The following is a 16,598-nucleotide window of genomic DNA, read 5'->3' on the forward strand; positions in this document are numbered from 1 at the left end:
GTTTGATTTGTGAAAATGCAACTTCATCGCCGCAATGTTTGTTAACGGCATTTTTAGGCGCCACAACAGCTCGCGAACATTGACCACACGCGAGAAAGAGATAGCGCTATGGTGGGAAAAAGCACGGACGACGGCTGACAGCGATTGGCCGTCTGACGCACCAACACATCCAAACCTTCGACAGCGCGCTCAGGCGAGGGGTATGAGGCGGAGCCAGGGACGGGTAGCTCGACGAGCTGCTCGACAAATTTGCCGTTGGAGAGAAAAGGAAGGCATGATAAAATTCTCAAAACGCCATAACGCCTTCCGTCGCTTTGCGCAGCGGGCGAGATGAATGGTAGGAGAAAGAGAATGTGGGTGTGATCTATGTTTCGGCCATTATCATTTTTGCGCCAAAACGGTCGCGTACCGGAGCTTTTATGTCAGAAAGAGATAAACACATACAGGGCACTCTCTCGAACGACCGTAAACGCTTCAATCGATCAAGAGCTTCGATCGGTTCTTCGGACGTTTCTGCTCGCTTTCTTGATCGGTTTCGGCGGAAAGCGAGCTAGAAAGCGAGCTCAAAAACTGATTTTGTTGTGCGGGCCATTTCCTGCGCCGGAAACTGCTCGGATTTGCACAGCGAGGTTGATGTGAACAACTTTTTTTGTGTTTATTCCAGATCATTCTTGAGTGTGTAGCCGCGTTTCGAACTCAGTCCAGTGATGATGACAACCCCAGTCCAGTGGTACGCTAGGAACACATAAAATACTTGTGGTCTATGATTGTGATAATTGTGATACAAATATTTTTATAGGGTAGCTGTACCAATTTTCGGCACGCTAGTTGTTGTGTTCGGATTTGGATATGTGACGCGAACACCATTAATTAATATAATTAAAACTTATATATTAACAAATAAAATTATCAATCACGACACACGTCTGCTCGCAACCAAGCCCGAATCAAGAGAGACCGATCTGTCCATCTCCCAAGCCCTGCACGGCTCTCCGAATTCCAATCCTAATCAATACGCTCTCATTACACAATTACACCTAATTAGCCGCCTTCCTAGCATCATGGTCCGACAGCGGTCATGAGCCAGGGGAGTACAACTCGCAGCCACAACATCTCCTTCCCTTAATTCAGTTGGTACGGTTCAAATCTACAAGCCGGTCTTCTAACACGAGAAGAGCGGCGAGAATATCGTTCCAACTGGCATGCACTACTATGACTTTGCCGCGATAGTATATCTAATGGCAGTTTAGTATTTTTCTTGATCATTGGTCGGATTACACTTTCGTAGTTGATTTATATGCCGTCTATACCTACGGTTATCACCAGTATTGATCTCATACCTAACATTTCCTATACGTTTAGTTACTTTGCCGGAAATCCATATATAATTATTTTGCATGAAATATTTCATATATATCAATTCGCCTACATGCAACCTCGGTGTAACATCGACCGGTTTAATCTCCGCATAACTAGGTTTAATTAAAAGTGACTTTGGCCAATTTACTATTTGGTCTTTTGGTGATGCTTTTACTGCGACCTGACATGTATTACAATTGTTAACCACCTTAACTATGTCTGTTTCTATTAATGGCCAGTAAATGCAACAACGCGCTTTTGCTTTCATATTAACTATGCCTGGATGACCCTTATGCAGCTGGTCAAGGCATCGCTTCTGTAGTGCATTTGGTATTACTACCCTCGCTCCAAATATTATGCACCCTTTTTCTATAGTTAAGCCATCTTTAACGTTGCAAAAACTTTCAAGCTCTTCGTTAAATGGAATTTCACATGGCCAGCCATTCTTTACATAATCGTATAATCTGCTAAGTATTATATCTCTACGCGTAGCATCGGCAACTTCCTCATGAACCATCGGAATTGCGTTTAAATAATCGTTTGCTACACACTTTAAATCATCATCTATCTGCACACTGGCGATCATACCTTCTATATCAGGATATTTATGGTTATTAATCATTATTTGGCTTGAAAATGCATCCATTGGAATTGAACCTAGCTTCAAAACATCAACCAAATCTGCGCCAAGAAGCATCAGGTTAATTTCTGTAACCCGTATTGTCGCCTGCGCTGTATGTTCACCTAAGCTCACGGTACACACAAATTCACCATCAATTGCCAACCGTGACCCTGAAGCATTTTTCGTTAGAACTGACGATGGTGCCAAACTAGGACTTCCAATATGTTGCCATGTCTCTCGATTTATAATAGTTATATCAGAGGCTGTGTCCAATTGGAGACGGACTGGAGTGTCGTTAAGCTTAACATCCACGAAACGACGGTGAGCTTTTACATTTGCCACATTCACTGTCATAACGTTTGTTTTAGAAACATGCCGACCATTATATCCTGAATCCTTTTTACACTTAAAATTCTGATACTGATTCTCCTCTGGGTTGCAATAACCGTCTTTGTGACCAAAACGTTTGCAATCACTGCACTTATTGTTGCGAAACGAACACTCGCTAACCCAGTGTTGCTCACCACACTTGAAACAAAGGTACCTGGGCTTTCTAGGTTGCACTGGTTGCGAGCGTTGGAACCGCTGTTCCCGAGACTGCACGGCAAATACATTACTATCCTGAGCATTCGATTCAATCATCGCACTGTCTCGTTTTAGGTTTATGACCCTATGGCACTCGGCAGATAACTGTTGTAAAGTTACATCTGGCTTATCCTCAATGCGTGCTAGCATCCTAGTTCTCATATCTTTATCAGTTTCGTCTTTTAGACCGCACACAAAAAGCAAACACTTTAGTTGCTCCTCGCCCATTTTGCTAAGCTCAAAATCTACGCACGCTTTGTTGAGCCGGCACGCAAACGTAAGATGGTCCTCACTGCTTTTTTTACATAATTGTAGGCACTTAAAACGCTTACTTAGCAACGATTCACGCGTATCGAATAACGTTTCGAGCTTTAATATCGTTTCCTCGAATTGAAAATCACTCGCGCGCGCAGGTAGAATAAAGGATAAATACCTGTCGTGCTCCATGGGACCTAGCTTGCGTAGCAGCAGACGCACCTTCGCTGCATCATCGATACGGGCAGCATCTTTCTTAAACAGCTCATCGTAGCGTGAGAACCACGCTCTGAAGGTGATACCGCTCTCGTCATCGAAACGAAACTCCGTGATGTTCCTGGAGAGCGCTTCGATAATTTGCTCCGGCTGGAAACTGGGGACAGTTGGATTCGGCGTATACATCCGCTGACCCAAAATCTGCTTTAATAATTGCTGTTGCTGTGCCATCTGTTGTTGAAGCAATTGTAACGTCTCTGCCATCGTGTTGCCGTTGGTGCTGGAGCCCGAGATCATCGACCCCGTTGGCAATGGTTGCGATGGTCCATGTTGAACAGCAAAGAGCGATGGCGGAGGGACACCCGAGTGCAATGGCGCAGGCCGGTCATCTCGCCCAAAATTTGCAGCTTGCTCCGGAAAGGGGCCGGGATGGTGCTGCGTTACACTTCCAATAACTGATCCAATGTGTTGTTGCACCGGGTCCAATGCACTGGACCGTCCAAATGACGAACGCCGCTGATCCTCTTCGGGCTGCACGCCGGCACCGTTAGCTTCATTGGTGCTCATCCTCCGTCGTTTACGTTGTGGTCGCGGAATTTTCGACACGTGGGTAAAATAAAACAGATAAAACGAAAAATATTAGACTCGTCGCCACTGTTGTGTTCGGATTTGGATATGTGACGCGAACACCATTAATTAATATAATTAAAACTTATATATTAACAAATAAAATTATCAATCACGACACACGTCTGCTCGCAACCAAGCCCGAATCAAGAGAGACCGATCTGTCCATCTCCCAAGCCCTGCACGGCTCTCCGAATTCCAATCCTAATCAATACGCTCTCATTACACAATTACACCTAATTAGCCGCCTTCCTAGCATCATGGTCCGACAGCGGTCATGAGCCAGGGGAGTACAACTCGCAGCCACAACACTAGTGTAGCAGTTTCACAAAAATTGCCTACACATAAACATTTTTTTATTATTTTTCATGAAAGTGATGTTATTCTGGTTGATAATCTATCATAGTATGTTACACTATTTTTTTCCGGTTCAAAGCCCTTTTCATAAATATTCGTGAAAATGCAAACATTGATTTTGCTCCTATTTTCGGCAGTTTGTTCCTATTTTGGCAGGCTGTATTCCTATTTTCGGCAGCACGAATACGGGTCAGAAAAAATTTTTATCAATGTAAATATGTACAAAAAAATATTGAAAGCAATTTAACACTCTTACTTTCCTAAGATTGGCGTTAAAAAGCACTTTAATTATTAATTTTATGTTGCTTATTTTAGCCCGTTTTGACAGCCATTTTGATGCGACGCTTTTACAGGGTTTCACACTTTATCTCAAGACCGCAGGACCCCTTCCCGAATCGGTCTTAGCCAAAGCCAAGACTGCGGTATGATGCTTGAAAACGTTGATGATACCTGAATTCATCGGATGCAATGCTGAATCTGCGGCACATTTCTCGAAACACACTGGTCCGCGCCGAGGACATGCGGTCGAATATTTTTTTACACGGATAACCTTTGTGTACATCAGTGTACTGAAAACAGTGAATTATTTTTTCGTGTTTTTACCAGAAAAGATTATTTAAATAGTTCAAACTACTTTCTTAACACTTTTAAATATTTTAAATAAACAAATATGCATTCACTCATTTTATTACATTGTCTTTTTTTGATAAAAAACGAAAATGATAATTGAGTGTTTCTAATAGAGCAGATACGGCGATTTTGATTTTGACAGTTCAAAGTTGTCATTGAGACGAAATTGAGGTATTTTTTGTATTTTAAAATGCCAAATAATTTTTGTTTTGATCGAATGTTATAAACTATTTCAAAGAGTTTAAAAAAGTTATATTCAGTCAGAATCATATCAAATCATTAAATCAGTGGCAAAAACCACCCCTACTTGCCAAATTACACGCAAATTAGTGATATTTTGGCTAGAAATCACGAGATACGACTTACGCGGAAATTCGAGATACGCGGTATTTTGCAGCCGTTTTCGGTCCCCATTAACCGTGTATCTCGGGGACCGCCTGGACACAGCTAGCACAACATTTGGAACACACAGCACAACAATTGGTACATGGAAGAGGATTTGGAAACGGCTTTAACTTTGTGAAAAGGGTCCAATTAACAAAATATAAAAGCAATAATGTAGCTAAGTTATGTGTCTATCTATTTAACCTCTGATTATTAATTTTATTCAGTAAATTCGTCACAATTCTTGATTTGTCCAAACGCTGTACTAAATCGTCCATAATTGGTGCACCTACCCTACTTCGATTTTTAATTTGACGATGAAACACTGTAATCGAGCTGTAGTTGTTTTTTTATTCGTCTTTTATTTTGATGACTTCCATTCGCGATGCCACCAATGAAGTGAGATAAAATACCGTTTTTTTTTTTTTTGTAAAATTCCCAGTCTTTTCCGGAAAAAGAAAATTCCAGGCTGATTCTCGGTTTTGCCGGTTTTTCCGGATAAATCGCAACGCTGAAAAGGGGGACAAATCCCATCACTCAAAGAAGAGGAATAAGATAGTTGAAATGTTTTTTACAGGAATGAATTGTTTGGGTACTGTTTTAAGCTGGCTAGAAAACCCTGCAGAGCAAGGAACAATTGTGTCGATTAACCCTGAGGAACCCGGTGGATTGCTTATAGCAATATCTTAGTTGTAATCAAGTAGCCATTGGTTACAGCAACCGTGGTTACACTAAATATGGAATAAATGTAGTGAGTCTTAGTTCACACTTAGAACGGTGTACATCGTCTTTCAATCGCTCCCACAACCCCATAAATTCGGTGACAGAAAATGAAAAAAAGCTAGAGATACTATAATGAAATCAGACTTTATATCGGGTTTGAATAAATCAAATTTCGTATCACAATATTAAATATTGTACAATATAAATTTAAATAAAACCTATAAATGGAATTTCAATGGACTGCACCTACAATAAAACTTTTAAATAAATAATAGCTAGTACTTGGTTACGAAACGCAGATTCCAAAAAGTTATTTGACTAGTTACAATAATAATACTAAAGCGGTATTCAATAAATATTCGCACTGAAGTTTCCAAAACAGTGCGCTGTGAATCTGTCGTTGAAAGCCCATTTATCCATCTAATGGAGCGCCTAAATATACCATTGAAATTTCCGTATTTCCATACACCGCAGCAACAGTCGGATAGAAATTTTTTTCTGGTAAATCTGTCAAATAAATAAATAAAAATAAATAAATAAAATTCTCATTTTTAACATATTCGTTGCTTAGTAGATCAGAAATCATTAAAATTTTATGCATAATTATCCAAGTGCCACAAATCCGCTTAACGACCTCTAGACGGGGTTTAAACGACTCAACCTCTCAGCTTAAAGGAATCTTTAAAAAAAACTTCGTTTAGAAGACGATACACGATTGATGAATTTTAAAAATTGCAAAATAGCTAGTGATAACATAGCTAGCCGGCTTAAATAGCTAGTGATAACATAGCTAGCGGAGCTTTCTCTTTCCCCCAGTATTTTTGTATAGTTTTGCATTGAAGTTACAAAGTGTCGAATTACAGTGAACACTCTCTTATTTGACACCTCTCCAATTTGAAAAACCTCTCTTATTTGAACATTTTGCGCAGTCCCTTGATTTCCAGTACATTTTTGTTCCTTTAATTTGGAAAACCTCTGAAATCTATGTCCCTCTTACAGGGTTTCGAATCATATAAGGGAATAGTTCAACCACTTAGGGGAATGTTGCAAATCGGTAGGGGAATGTTGCAAGCAAGCTGTGGATGTTTGCAATCACTTAGGGGAATTGTGCAATCGATTAGGGGAATGTTGCAAGCGTACTGTGGAGCTGTCATCAGACTGTGGGTGCCGCTGTAAATACCTTAAAATATTTTCGTCAATCTTACTAACTTATCATGTTTAATTATGGCTTTAATTAAAAGTTGAAAAAGCACAATGGTTTAATATGGTATACTAAAAGATCTTCAGTAATTTGTGTGCGAACCGTTTCTTCCCCATCTTTCAAAATCAGTCAAATCCTTTCACGGGCCGCATTTGGGCCGCGGACTGGACTTTGCCTACCGCTGATATAGGGGAGTGTTGCAATCGACTAGGGGAATTTTACAAGCATACTGTGGAGCTGTCATCAGACTGTGGGTGCCGCTGTAAATACCTTTAAATATTTTCGTTAATTATTCTAACTTATCATGTTTATTTATGGCTCCGCAGCAGTGTTTGTTTAGTTTATCATGTGTATAGCTGAATGCCACACGAAAACAACTCCAAATGATGTCTTAAAAACAACATCATTGCTATTAATTCGAAGCATTTTACAAATGTATCTGATGACAGCTTCACAATATGCTTGCAAAATTCCCCTAGTCGATTGCAACATTCCCCTACATGATTACAAACTTCCACAGCTTGCTTGCAACATTCCACTACCGATTTGCAATATTCCCCTATATGTTTGAACTATTCCCTTATATGATTCGAAACCCTGTATGCATCACTAGAACTAGAATGGCGATACGATTGACAAAATACTCAATTCCTATATGAACCACCTAAACATTCCTGTTAATTTTTGCTTGAAGAGTTAGAAGGGTATATAAGGCATGAGCGAAATAAATAGCAAGCAAAGGGCAACAATATAATGATAAGAAATAAAGTGCCGTCGATTGAGCAGACCAGTGAAGCTATGAAGCTATCGTTTTTTTGTATGGATATTTGATTTTATAGTCGTTTAAGCTTAATCTGGGGCCCTTCATCGACTCTTAGAACATTTACTTATTAATAAAAAAATTATTTACCTGTAAATGCAACTCCAAGAAATTCATAGTTTTTCTCAAAAGACAAAGTATTTTCGTCACAATCCAGTATTACACGTATTCTTTCTCCAACCTATTGAACAAGATAGGAATAAACCAACAACAATTATTATAATGCATTTCTTCTCCATCATATTACTCAGCTATCACGTACCTTATATTTAGGGGCATTATTCAGAAGAGGGTATATACCATGGGCGTCTCCGTTGTGAAGTAGCAAATTATCTACCAGATTCCATCCCCAACTTTGATCGTCGGCACCTATCGGTAAGCCATGCAGTTGTAACGTGTGATATAAGATTTTAATGGTGCTATTAGACTAGGTAGATGAAATTAGAATCAATATGTCAAAGCGCGTTCGACAGAAATTATCATGGGGCAAAAACATTATTCGGATGACCGTATGTTGATTCTATACCGAGAGGAATTTACCTGTCAGAGAGCTAAAAAAACGTAAATTAAAGCCAATGTTCCATTACATGCAAGGTTAAACAAAGCCAGACATGTTTTCAACGTATTAGCAAGCGTTTAAGTCTTTCAAACAGAAAACAATTAAACACATTCAATTCAGATTCCCTGCGCGTTATTACACTAGAGACCAGAATTTGAGTGTCATAAAGCTCGCTGGAATCGATTTTGACAACCGAAGTCCAATTCCATCTTCCAAATATAATAGCACGGCTAATATCTTACCGAGTAAAGCATAATATCCATGACATTGAATAGCGGCATCCTTGGTAGCAATTCCTACAACTGCTACCGTTCCAAGTGGACCTTCCCACCGTACTTCCCAGGCATGCCTGCCATGTTTAAATCCAATTTTCCCTCTGGAACCGTCCGTACTTTGTGCCACAGGGTTTCTTCGTAAAGGAAGACAAAATACATGTTTTCGATTTAGAGAAGTTCATAATTCTTCTCGTCGTAATGCATTTCACACCTGTGAAGAGTAAACCCATTTGGCTTGATATATACGTGGCGACTACAATCAAACGGATTCCAGGCGTGGAAATATGCTCGCAGTTTAGCTTTGTACGTCGGCACAACAGTCAAAAGATCGTTTTTAAAAGCCTCTGCAGGAACTTTTTGCAAACATTGTGCGCGCCAAACTTCATTGTTTTCATCGCAAAAGAATCGGTACCAGCTTTTGCAAACTAATGTACAGTTACGTAGATCCTGCAGCTTCAGAAAGGAAAATATTAGCTCCAATACATTATCCGGAATGTTTGGGGCGTATTCCATCAAATCCTCTTCCATCGTATGCACAATAGCAATATCGATTTTATGCAAAACAAATGTCTTACAAAACTATTGTTAAAGAGCACTGTAGCAAAACAAGTTTCTTGTACTGGATCAAGTAAGTTCAAAGCGGACGATTGAGCTAGTCTTCATTGTTATTCCCGAGCTGCAATGTTGTACAGTCTGTTCCCGAGTTACGCGGTTTATGCGTTCCCGAGGAATCCGCGTAACTCGAATATCCGCGTAAGTCGAATTTCACGTTTTTTGACTAAAATACTATTAATTACTCGGATTTTTTTTATTTTATTTAGTACTTTTATACACTTTATCATTTATTTAATATATTTTGTGTAGAAAATCCTAATATTTCAGGCTTTTAAACGGTTTAAATTTGTTAGCAAAAAGGCAATTTCTACCGAACTTGAAGCAAATTGTACTGATTTGACATTTAATCTGTCAAATTTCAAAAACCGCGTATCTCCGAATCCGCGTAAGTCGAGACCGTGTAACTCGGGAACAGACTGTATTATAAGATATATACAGGCGGTCCCCGAGATACACGGTACCTCTTATACGCGGATTCGGAGATACGCGGTTTTCTAAATTTGACAATTCTTTGAGCAAATTGTACTGATTTGACACATCAATTGCAAATTGCCAAATAATTTCCGTTTTGATCGAATGTTAAAAACTATTTCAAATGGATTAAAACAGTTATATTCATTTCAAATAATTCATAAAGTGACTAAAACCGCCCCTTACTTGCAAAATTACACGAAAGTTTGTGATATTTTAGCTGGAAATCACGAGATTCGACTTACGCGGAAATTCGAGATATGCGGTGTTTTGCGGCCGTTTTCGGTCCCCATTAACCGTGTATCTCGGGGACCGCCTGTACAGTCTGTTCCCGAGTTACCGTTCAGGGTGGTGGCAACGCTTTTTCGCATGCTATTTTATCGGACGGCCTGTCAAATTTTTATATGGGATTTGACAGATAACGTCGGGCGACGAAATCGCACGTCCGACGTTTTCTGTCAATCCCATATAAATCTCGTCCGATAAAATCGCATCCGATCAGCATTGCCACCGCCCTCAGTTAGGGCGGTGGCAACGCTCATCGGATGCGATTTTATCGGACGAGATTTATATGGGATTTGACAGATAACGTCGGACGTGCGATTTCGTCGTCCGACGTTATCTGTCAAATCCCATATAAATCTCATCCGATAAAATCGCATCCGATGAGCGTTGCCACCGCCCTTAGACATACAGCGACAACGTCGCGCGCAACAAAAAGTAGCTCAATTTTGCAAAAAGAGCTACTCGCCGCGCGCGACATTTTTGCTTCATCCGAAAAAATCGAATTATCTAGTTTATTTATAAGCAAGATTAATGCCAATCACAAAAAAATTAGATTTGAACACATTTTAACCTATTTTTGTGTGTTTTCAAATAAAAAACAAGTTGGTTGACTGAGTCAAATGAGCTACTTTGATCTACACCGAGTAAAATCTTGAGCTATTTTTCGTCGCGCGCGACGTTGTCGCTCGATGTCTATTTGGACGGTTACGCGGTTATCGACTTAGGCGGCGCTCTAGCAGCAATCGAACACGACATCCGACACGAACAAACCCATATAATCATATGGAGCAAGGTGTATGGATATTAGGAGGTGAAGTGCTTCAGAGCAAATTGACATTTCACGACTTGACATAACAATACTGGGGGCTCCGGTATTAAAATCGGGGAGGGCTGGAGGGGGGTATAGAAAATTGTATGCGATTTGACATAACAATTCTCAATGATGGCGCCCGGAAAACGCGCTAACAATTCACCTCCTTAATAAACACACCTTGATATGGAGGTGCTATATGGATATGGTCAGACATATACAAACAAACAAGACAAACCTCGAGTCGGACATGTCAGTTGATTCTGTCTGTGATGTTATTATTCATGTGAATAACTAGTAAAGTATTTGTAAAATTCTCCCCCCTGCAAATGGACATTAATTTAAACTATGAAAATGCTTCATTTTTGAGATGAAAAGATAGGCGTATTGCAGTGCATTATGACAGGTCTATAAGACATCGAACAGCTGACAGTAGTGATGGGAAAAGTTGGCAAAAATCCGGAGTCGACTCCGATCCGACTCCGATAAATTCGGAATCGACTCGGAAAGGTAGGTCCGCGCTGAAATATCCGGAGTCGTTCGGAATCGTCCGGAGTCGTACGGAGTCGCCCGGAGTCGCCCGGAGTCGGAGTCATCTGGAGTCATCCGGAGTCGTTCGGAGTCGTTCGGAGTCGTCCGGAGTCGCCCGGAGTCGGAGTCGTCCGGAGTCGTTCGGAGTCGTTCGGAGTCGTCGGAGTCGTCCGGAGTCGTCAGGAGTCGCCCGGAGTCACCCGGAGTCGGAGTCGTTCGGAATCGTTCGGAGTCGCCCGGAGTCGCCCGGAGTCGGAGTCGCCCGGAGTCGGAGTCATCCGGAGTCATCCGGAGTCGTTCGGAGTCGTTCGGAGTCGTCCGGAGTCGGAGTCGTTCGGAGTCGTTCGGAGTCGTTCGGAGTCGTTCGGAGTCGTCCGGGGTCGTCCGGGGTCGTCCGGAGTCGTCCGGGGTCGTCCGGAGTCGTTCGGAGTGGGAGTCGTTCGGAGTCGTTCGGAGTCGTCGACTCCGGACGACTCCGGTCAACTCCGGACGACTCCGAACGACTCCGACTCCGGACGGATCTAGTGGTTCCATTTTGCCGGAGTCGGAACCGAACTAACAATAGTCGGAGTCGGATCGGAGCCGTGGGTGTGATCCATACAGCACATCACTAGCTGACAGAGCACCTATCGAACAGAGTCGTGTTTGTTTGTCTCGTTCGATTGGTCCCAGAGCGCCGCCTTATGCGGATTCGGAGTAAGGGCCAAAGTGGGTATAGGGACTAGGTGGGCTTATAGGTTTGGCGGGAAGGCCATATTGGACGAACGAAAGACAGGAGGGGATTCGATTGTGATACGTAGTTTTTCACCCATACTACGACACATCAACCAAAACAGCCATTGGAATTCACACGCATACATCAACAAATGATCGACTTCCCTCCTGTCATTTCGTTTTCAGTTTTCTACAGAACGGCTGTCAAATTGTTCGGGATAAGCCCAAGGTGTGTTTATTAAGGAGGTGAATTGTTAGCGCGTTTTCCGGGCGCCATCATTGAGTATGGTTATGTCAAATCGCATACAATTTTCTATACCCCCCTCCAGCCCTCCCCGATTTTAATACCGGAGCCCTCAGCAAGGTGTGTTTATTAAGGAGGTGAATTGTTAGCGCGTTTTCCGGGCGCCATCATTGAGTATTGTTATGTCAAATCGCATACAATTTTCTACACCCCCCTCCAGCCTTCCCCAATTTTAATAACGGAGCCCCCAGTATTGTTATGTCAAGTCGTGAAATGTCAATTTGCTCTGAAGCACTTCACCTCCTAATATCCATACACCTTGGCCCTCAGTATTGTTATGTCAAGTCGTGAAATGTCAATTTGCTCTGAAGCACTTCACCTCCTAATATCCATACACCTTGGGATAAGCCCACCTGTATAATAAACCCACTTTGGTAAGGGTAAGGGTGGTAAGTGTCGGACGACGAAATCGCACGTGCGACGTTATCAGTCAAATCCCATATAAAATTTTGACAGGCCTTCCGATAAAATCGCTTCCGATGGAGCACAGACACGACCCTTACGCAGAATCCTCGAGAACCCACAAACCGCGTAACTCGGGAACAGACTGTACGTTTGTTTTGACCGTATTAATACACGATGCGCAATCTCAGATTGCGCATATATTCGTTTTATCAAAACATAAGTCATTTCGCGAAGCCAACCCTGAGCTATAAACGTCATTTCCATACATTTTCAGATTGCACCAAGATTGCGCATAAATTTTCAAGATTTTATGTCCGAGATATATAAATTTTTTTTGACAGATAAATATATCAAACCGACCCGTTTGACAGATAAATATATGCGCAATCTGAGATTGCGCATCGTCTATTGGTACGGTGACACGTCTTCGGTACCCGTTCAAATAGACATAAAGCGACTACGTCTCGCGCGACGACGTCTTGCGCAAGGTGGATTTAAAAATATCAGGTGGTGGACTCTAGTGCATTTTGACAATTCATCACTTGACGTAAGGTCCCCAGGATTCAAACTTTATTTACATTTATTAAATTTGTTCATATAATTTATCCACCCCATTTTTTCGATGAAATATTCTTTAAAAATATATTTTGGACTTCGCGAGTTCTTATTTAACATTAAAACATGGATTAAAGTGTGTTATTGTGTGTTATTCCGTGAATTTATTCTATAATTCATTGTGTTTTTAAATTTTTGAAAAATTAAGAACGCATTATTTTTTTTCAATTTTCACATTAATTCCTCATTATCTACGAGACGAGAATATAGTGTCTAGAGGGAACCAACTACTGGGTTGGATTATTCGATCAACGCAACCCAAGTGCCACAAATCCACTAAACGACCACTAAACGGCTTCTAAACGACTTAAGTTCTTTACCTAAACGGAATATAGAAAGACTTCGTTTAGCAGACGGCAAACGACTCATGCATTCTAAAAATAGCGAAAAAGCTGGTGGCGCTCTCTGTTGGTGGGATACCCCAACCAGCTGAGCTTCATCGCTTGGAGGAGAGCTTTCTCATTTCCTCTGTACTGTTGTATGGTTTCGCATTGAAGTTATGCATCGCTAGAACTAGAACGGCGATACGATTGTTTAAATACTAAACTCCAACGGAATCCACCAGCACTGAAGCAAGTGAGATTTGAGTAATGGTCGTTGGTGTTGATACCCACGTATCTGACCACACGATCATTTATATAGATTTTTGCTCGGAAAGATAGAAGGCTATATAGGTCATGATAAGATGAAACTCGTCGAAACACATTGCAAGAAAAGGATAGCAATATAATGATGAGTTGTAATACGCCATCTATTGATTAAACCAATGAAGCTGTGGAGCTTCAATTTTTTTTCTATGGATATTCAATTTTCCAGTCGTTTAGGCTTAATATGTGGCGCTTGGGACAACGCCGTCTACCACTTGCTCACACGTCAGATGGTGTAAGCTACTCTGTCCAATTCAATAACACATTTCGCCTTCGATTAGCAACTATCAGATTCGGCTCGGTTTTTTGTGGTTGTTGTATAATTAGGTGTCATTTTCGAGTACATTATTTCGTTTTTCGAGCTGCTGGAAGCTTAAAGAGTAGGCTTAAACTTAGCTTAAGGAGCTGGCGATATCATCGACTTTGAGCTTGTTAAAACAGTTGAAACTTCAAAGTGAAGCGTTTTTTCTGGTGCCATTTTTTAGAATTGTCATTACGTTGTGCACAGCTACTGGTCCAACACAAAACATGCGTACTCTTCAATCCGTTTGAAAATAAAAGGAGGTCACAGAATGCTCGAATTTATTTGGCGGTTCCCAAACAAATCGGACTTAATTAACCCCTATCTTACCACAAAATTACCGGTAATTTAAGAGTAGTTTAATAGTAAATTAGCAGTCATTTAATTACCGATTCGAGCAGTTTTGACAGATCCTATTCCTTCCTCTATTTAATTTTTATTTTTTCGGCCAAATTATTAATAAATAACACAAAATGTATTATATTATAGTTTAATGGTTATATTCAATCATTTTTCTCAACTAATAGAGACGATGTATTTTTTTTAGCTAACTCGACTTGAACAACCGCTTCATCCAGAGAAGTTGATGCACAAATAGCACTAATAAACGCAATTTTTCGACTGTGTTTTTACATTTAACAGTTTTGAACACTCCGCCGACGTCTTTTTCTACTTAAAGATCATTAGAACATTATTCTTTTTGTTCTTTTTTACATATTTTCACTGATAACAAACGACAAAACGTCGTACCGCTAAATTGCTCTTAAATTTTTGTTATGACAGACACAAAACTGCTCGAATTGGTAAATTAACAGAAGAATGTCTGAGCGTTTCTACATACACCGAGAAAGCAGCTGGGAATATAACTGACAGCGACTGACAACATTTTCGGTGAGAGAATTCTCCTCGGCATGCAAAGAACGATCCCAAATAGCCAGAATTGCTTAAGCAGCTCATTTTGGCACGCTAAAGATCGCTGCTCTAATTCGCCTTTTGCAGTAGATAAACAGCATCAAAGTTCTATGTGGGTCTTTCAAACAGCGCCTAAGCAGCTTCCTTATGCCACGATGCCAGGGATTATTTTTCTTTGTGTTTTATTTTCAAGCAAGCGTCATCGATGAAATAAACAACAAAATTTGTTTGGTTTAAACACATATGTATATTTTTAAATCTTTTGTATTGATAAATTACACAAATTTTTACACAATTTACTGATAATTCACAATCGCTTCACTCAATATTCATTCTTCAAGTAACGAATCTAACTTGTGCAGCAGCAATGAGATTATTGCCGGCGTCCGTCTTTGACACTTTGACAAGAGCCACCTTGAACCGATGTCATGCATTAAAAAGCTATAAAGTTCCACCAAGTTCAGTACCCTTTCTTAACAAGCCTTCAAGTTCCATCATGAATCCTACGCATAGTGCTAATCAGCCGCAAAGTTCCAAAGAGTACCATGTGCCTGTTAAAAAGCTCCATAGTTCCGCAAAGTACCGTCTATCTCTTAATCAGCCACAAAGTACGACATCGGAACGATTTTTCGTTAAACAGCCCTAAATCAGCTATAAAGTACGAGCTGGCTATTTGGGATGGAGCTGAGAAAAAATTGAATTGGCAGTTTATGGCGAACGATCAATTATAGTTTGCATTTTTGCCGTCTAATAATCGTAGAAATATTATTAAAAAGTAAAAGAAACTTTTTTAAGACTTCATTTTAGCGATTAAAATGAATTTTTTCAACATCATTTTAAAAGTCTCATCTCGGCACTTTTCAGAGCTTCTACACACACCGGCGTGAGAAACCGATTGTCACTTCTCTCACAGCCATCTTACAGCTGCAGTCTCGGTGTATGTATGTAAACGCTCTCTGACTGGGATTTTCTTGTGTCATTCGACTTTTGCCATTACCGTTCAATTAGACATAGAGCTATTACTTCGTGCGCGACAGAAAATAGCTCAAAAATTCACTCCGTGTAGATAAAAGTAGCTTGTGTGACTAAGTCAACCAACTTGTTTTTTTTTATATGAAAATGCACAAAAATAGGTTAAAATGTGTTTAAATCTAATTGTTTGCGTTTGGTATTAATCTGGCTTGTAAAAATAGATAATTCGATTATTTAGGATGAAGCAAAAATTCCGCGCGAGACGAGTAGCTCTGTTTGCAAAATTGAGCTATTTTGTGTCACGCGCGACGTTGCCGCTGTATGTCTATTTGAACGGTTACCTAATCGGCTTGACGTACCTGGTCTTTTAAGGACCTTGTTAATGACAGATAATACTTTTTG

The 16,598-nt window shown here is 40.5% G+C and overlaps 1 protein-coding gene across 1 annotated transcript; it reads right to left on the bottom strand.

Annotated features, from left to right (window-relative positions):
- Positions 1–5,883: 5,883 nt before the first annotated feature.
- Positions 5,884–9,484, bottom strand: LOC1271157 (F-box/SPRY domain-containing protein 1). Its single transcript, XM_309899.4, has 5 exons — positions 8,825–9,484; positions 8,581–8,747; positions 8,042–8,148; positions 7,870–7,960; positions 5,884–6,265 (listed from the first exon to the last, which is right to left on the bottom strand). The coding sequence occupies exons 1-5, from the start codon at positions 9,139–9,141 to the stop codon at positions 6,171–6,173; spliced, it is 777 nt and encodes a 258-aa protein (XP_309899.3). The 5' UTR covers positions 9,142–9,484; the 3' UTR covers positions 5,884–6,170.
- Positions 9,485–16,598: the final 7,114 nt, after the last annotated feature.

This window comes from Anopheles gambiae, chromosome 3 (genome assembly GCF_943734735.2).
Source record: "Anopheles gambiae chromosome 3, idAnoGambNW_F1_1, whole genome shotgun sequence".
Taxonomy (NCBI): Eukaryota; Metazoa; Arthropoda; class Insecta; order Diptera; family Culicidae; genus Anopheles; species Anopheles gambiae.

Excerpts from the sequence above, each read along its gene's own strand:
- LOC1271157 (XM_309899.4), bottom strand. The coding sequence starts at position 9,141 with ATGGAAGAGGATTTGATGGAATACGCCCCAAACATTCCGGATAATGTA. Across the intron at positions 8,149-8,580 it reads TGGATATTATGCTTTACTCG|GTGCCGACGATCAAAGTTGG; the intron begins GTAAGATATTAG and ends GCTTACCGATAG. Across the intron at positions 6,266-7,869 it reads TCTTGGAGTTGCATTTACAG|ATTTACCAGAAAAAAATTTC; the intron begins GTAAATAATTTT and ends TTTATTTGACAG.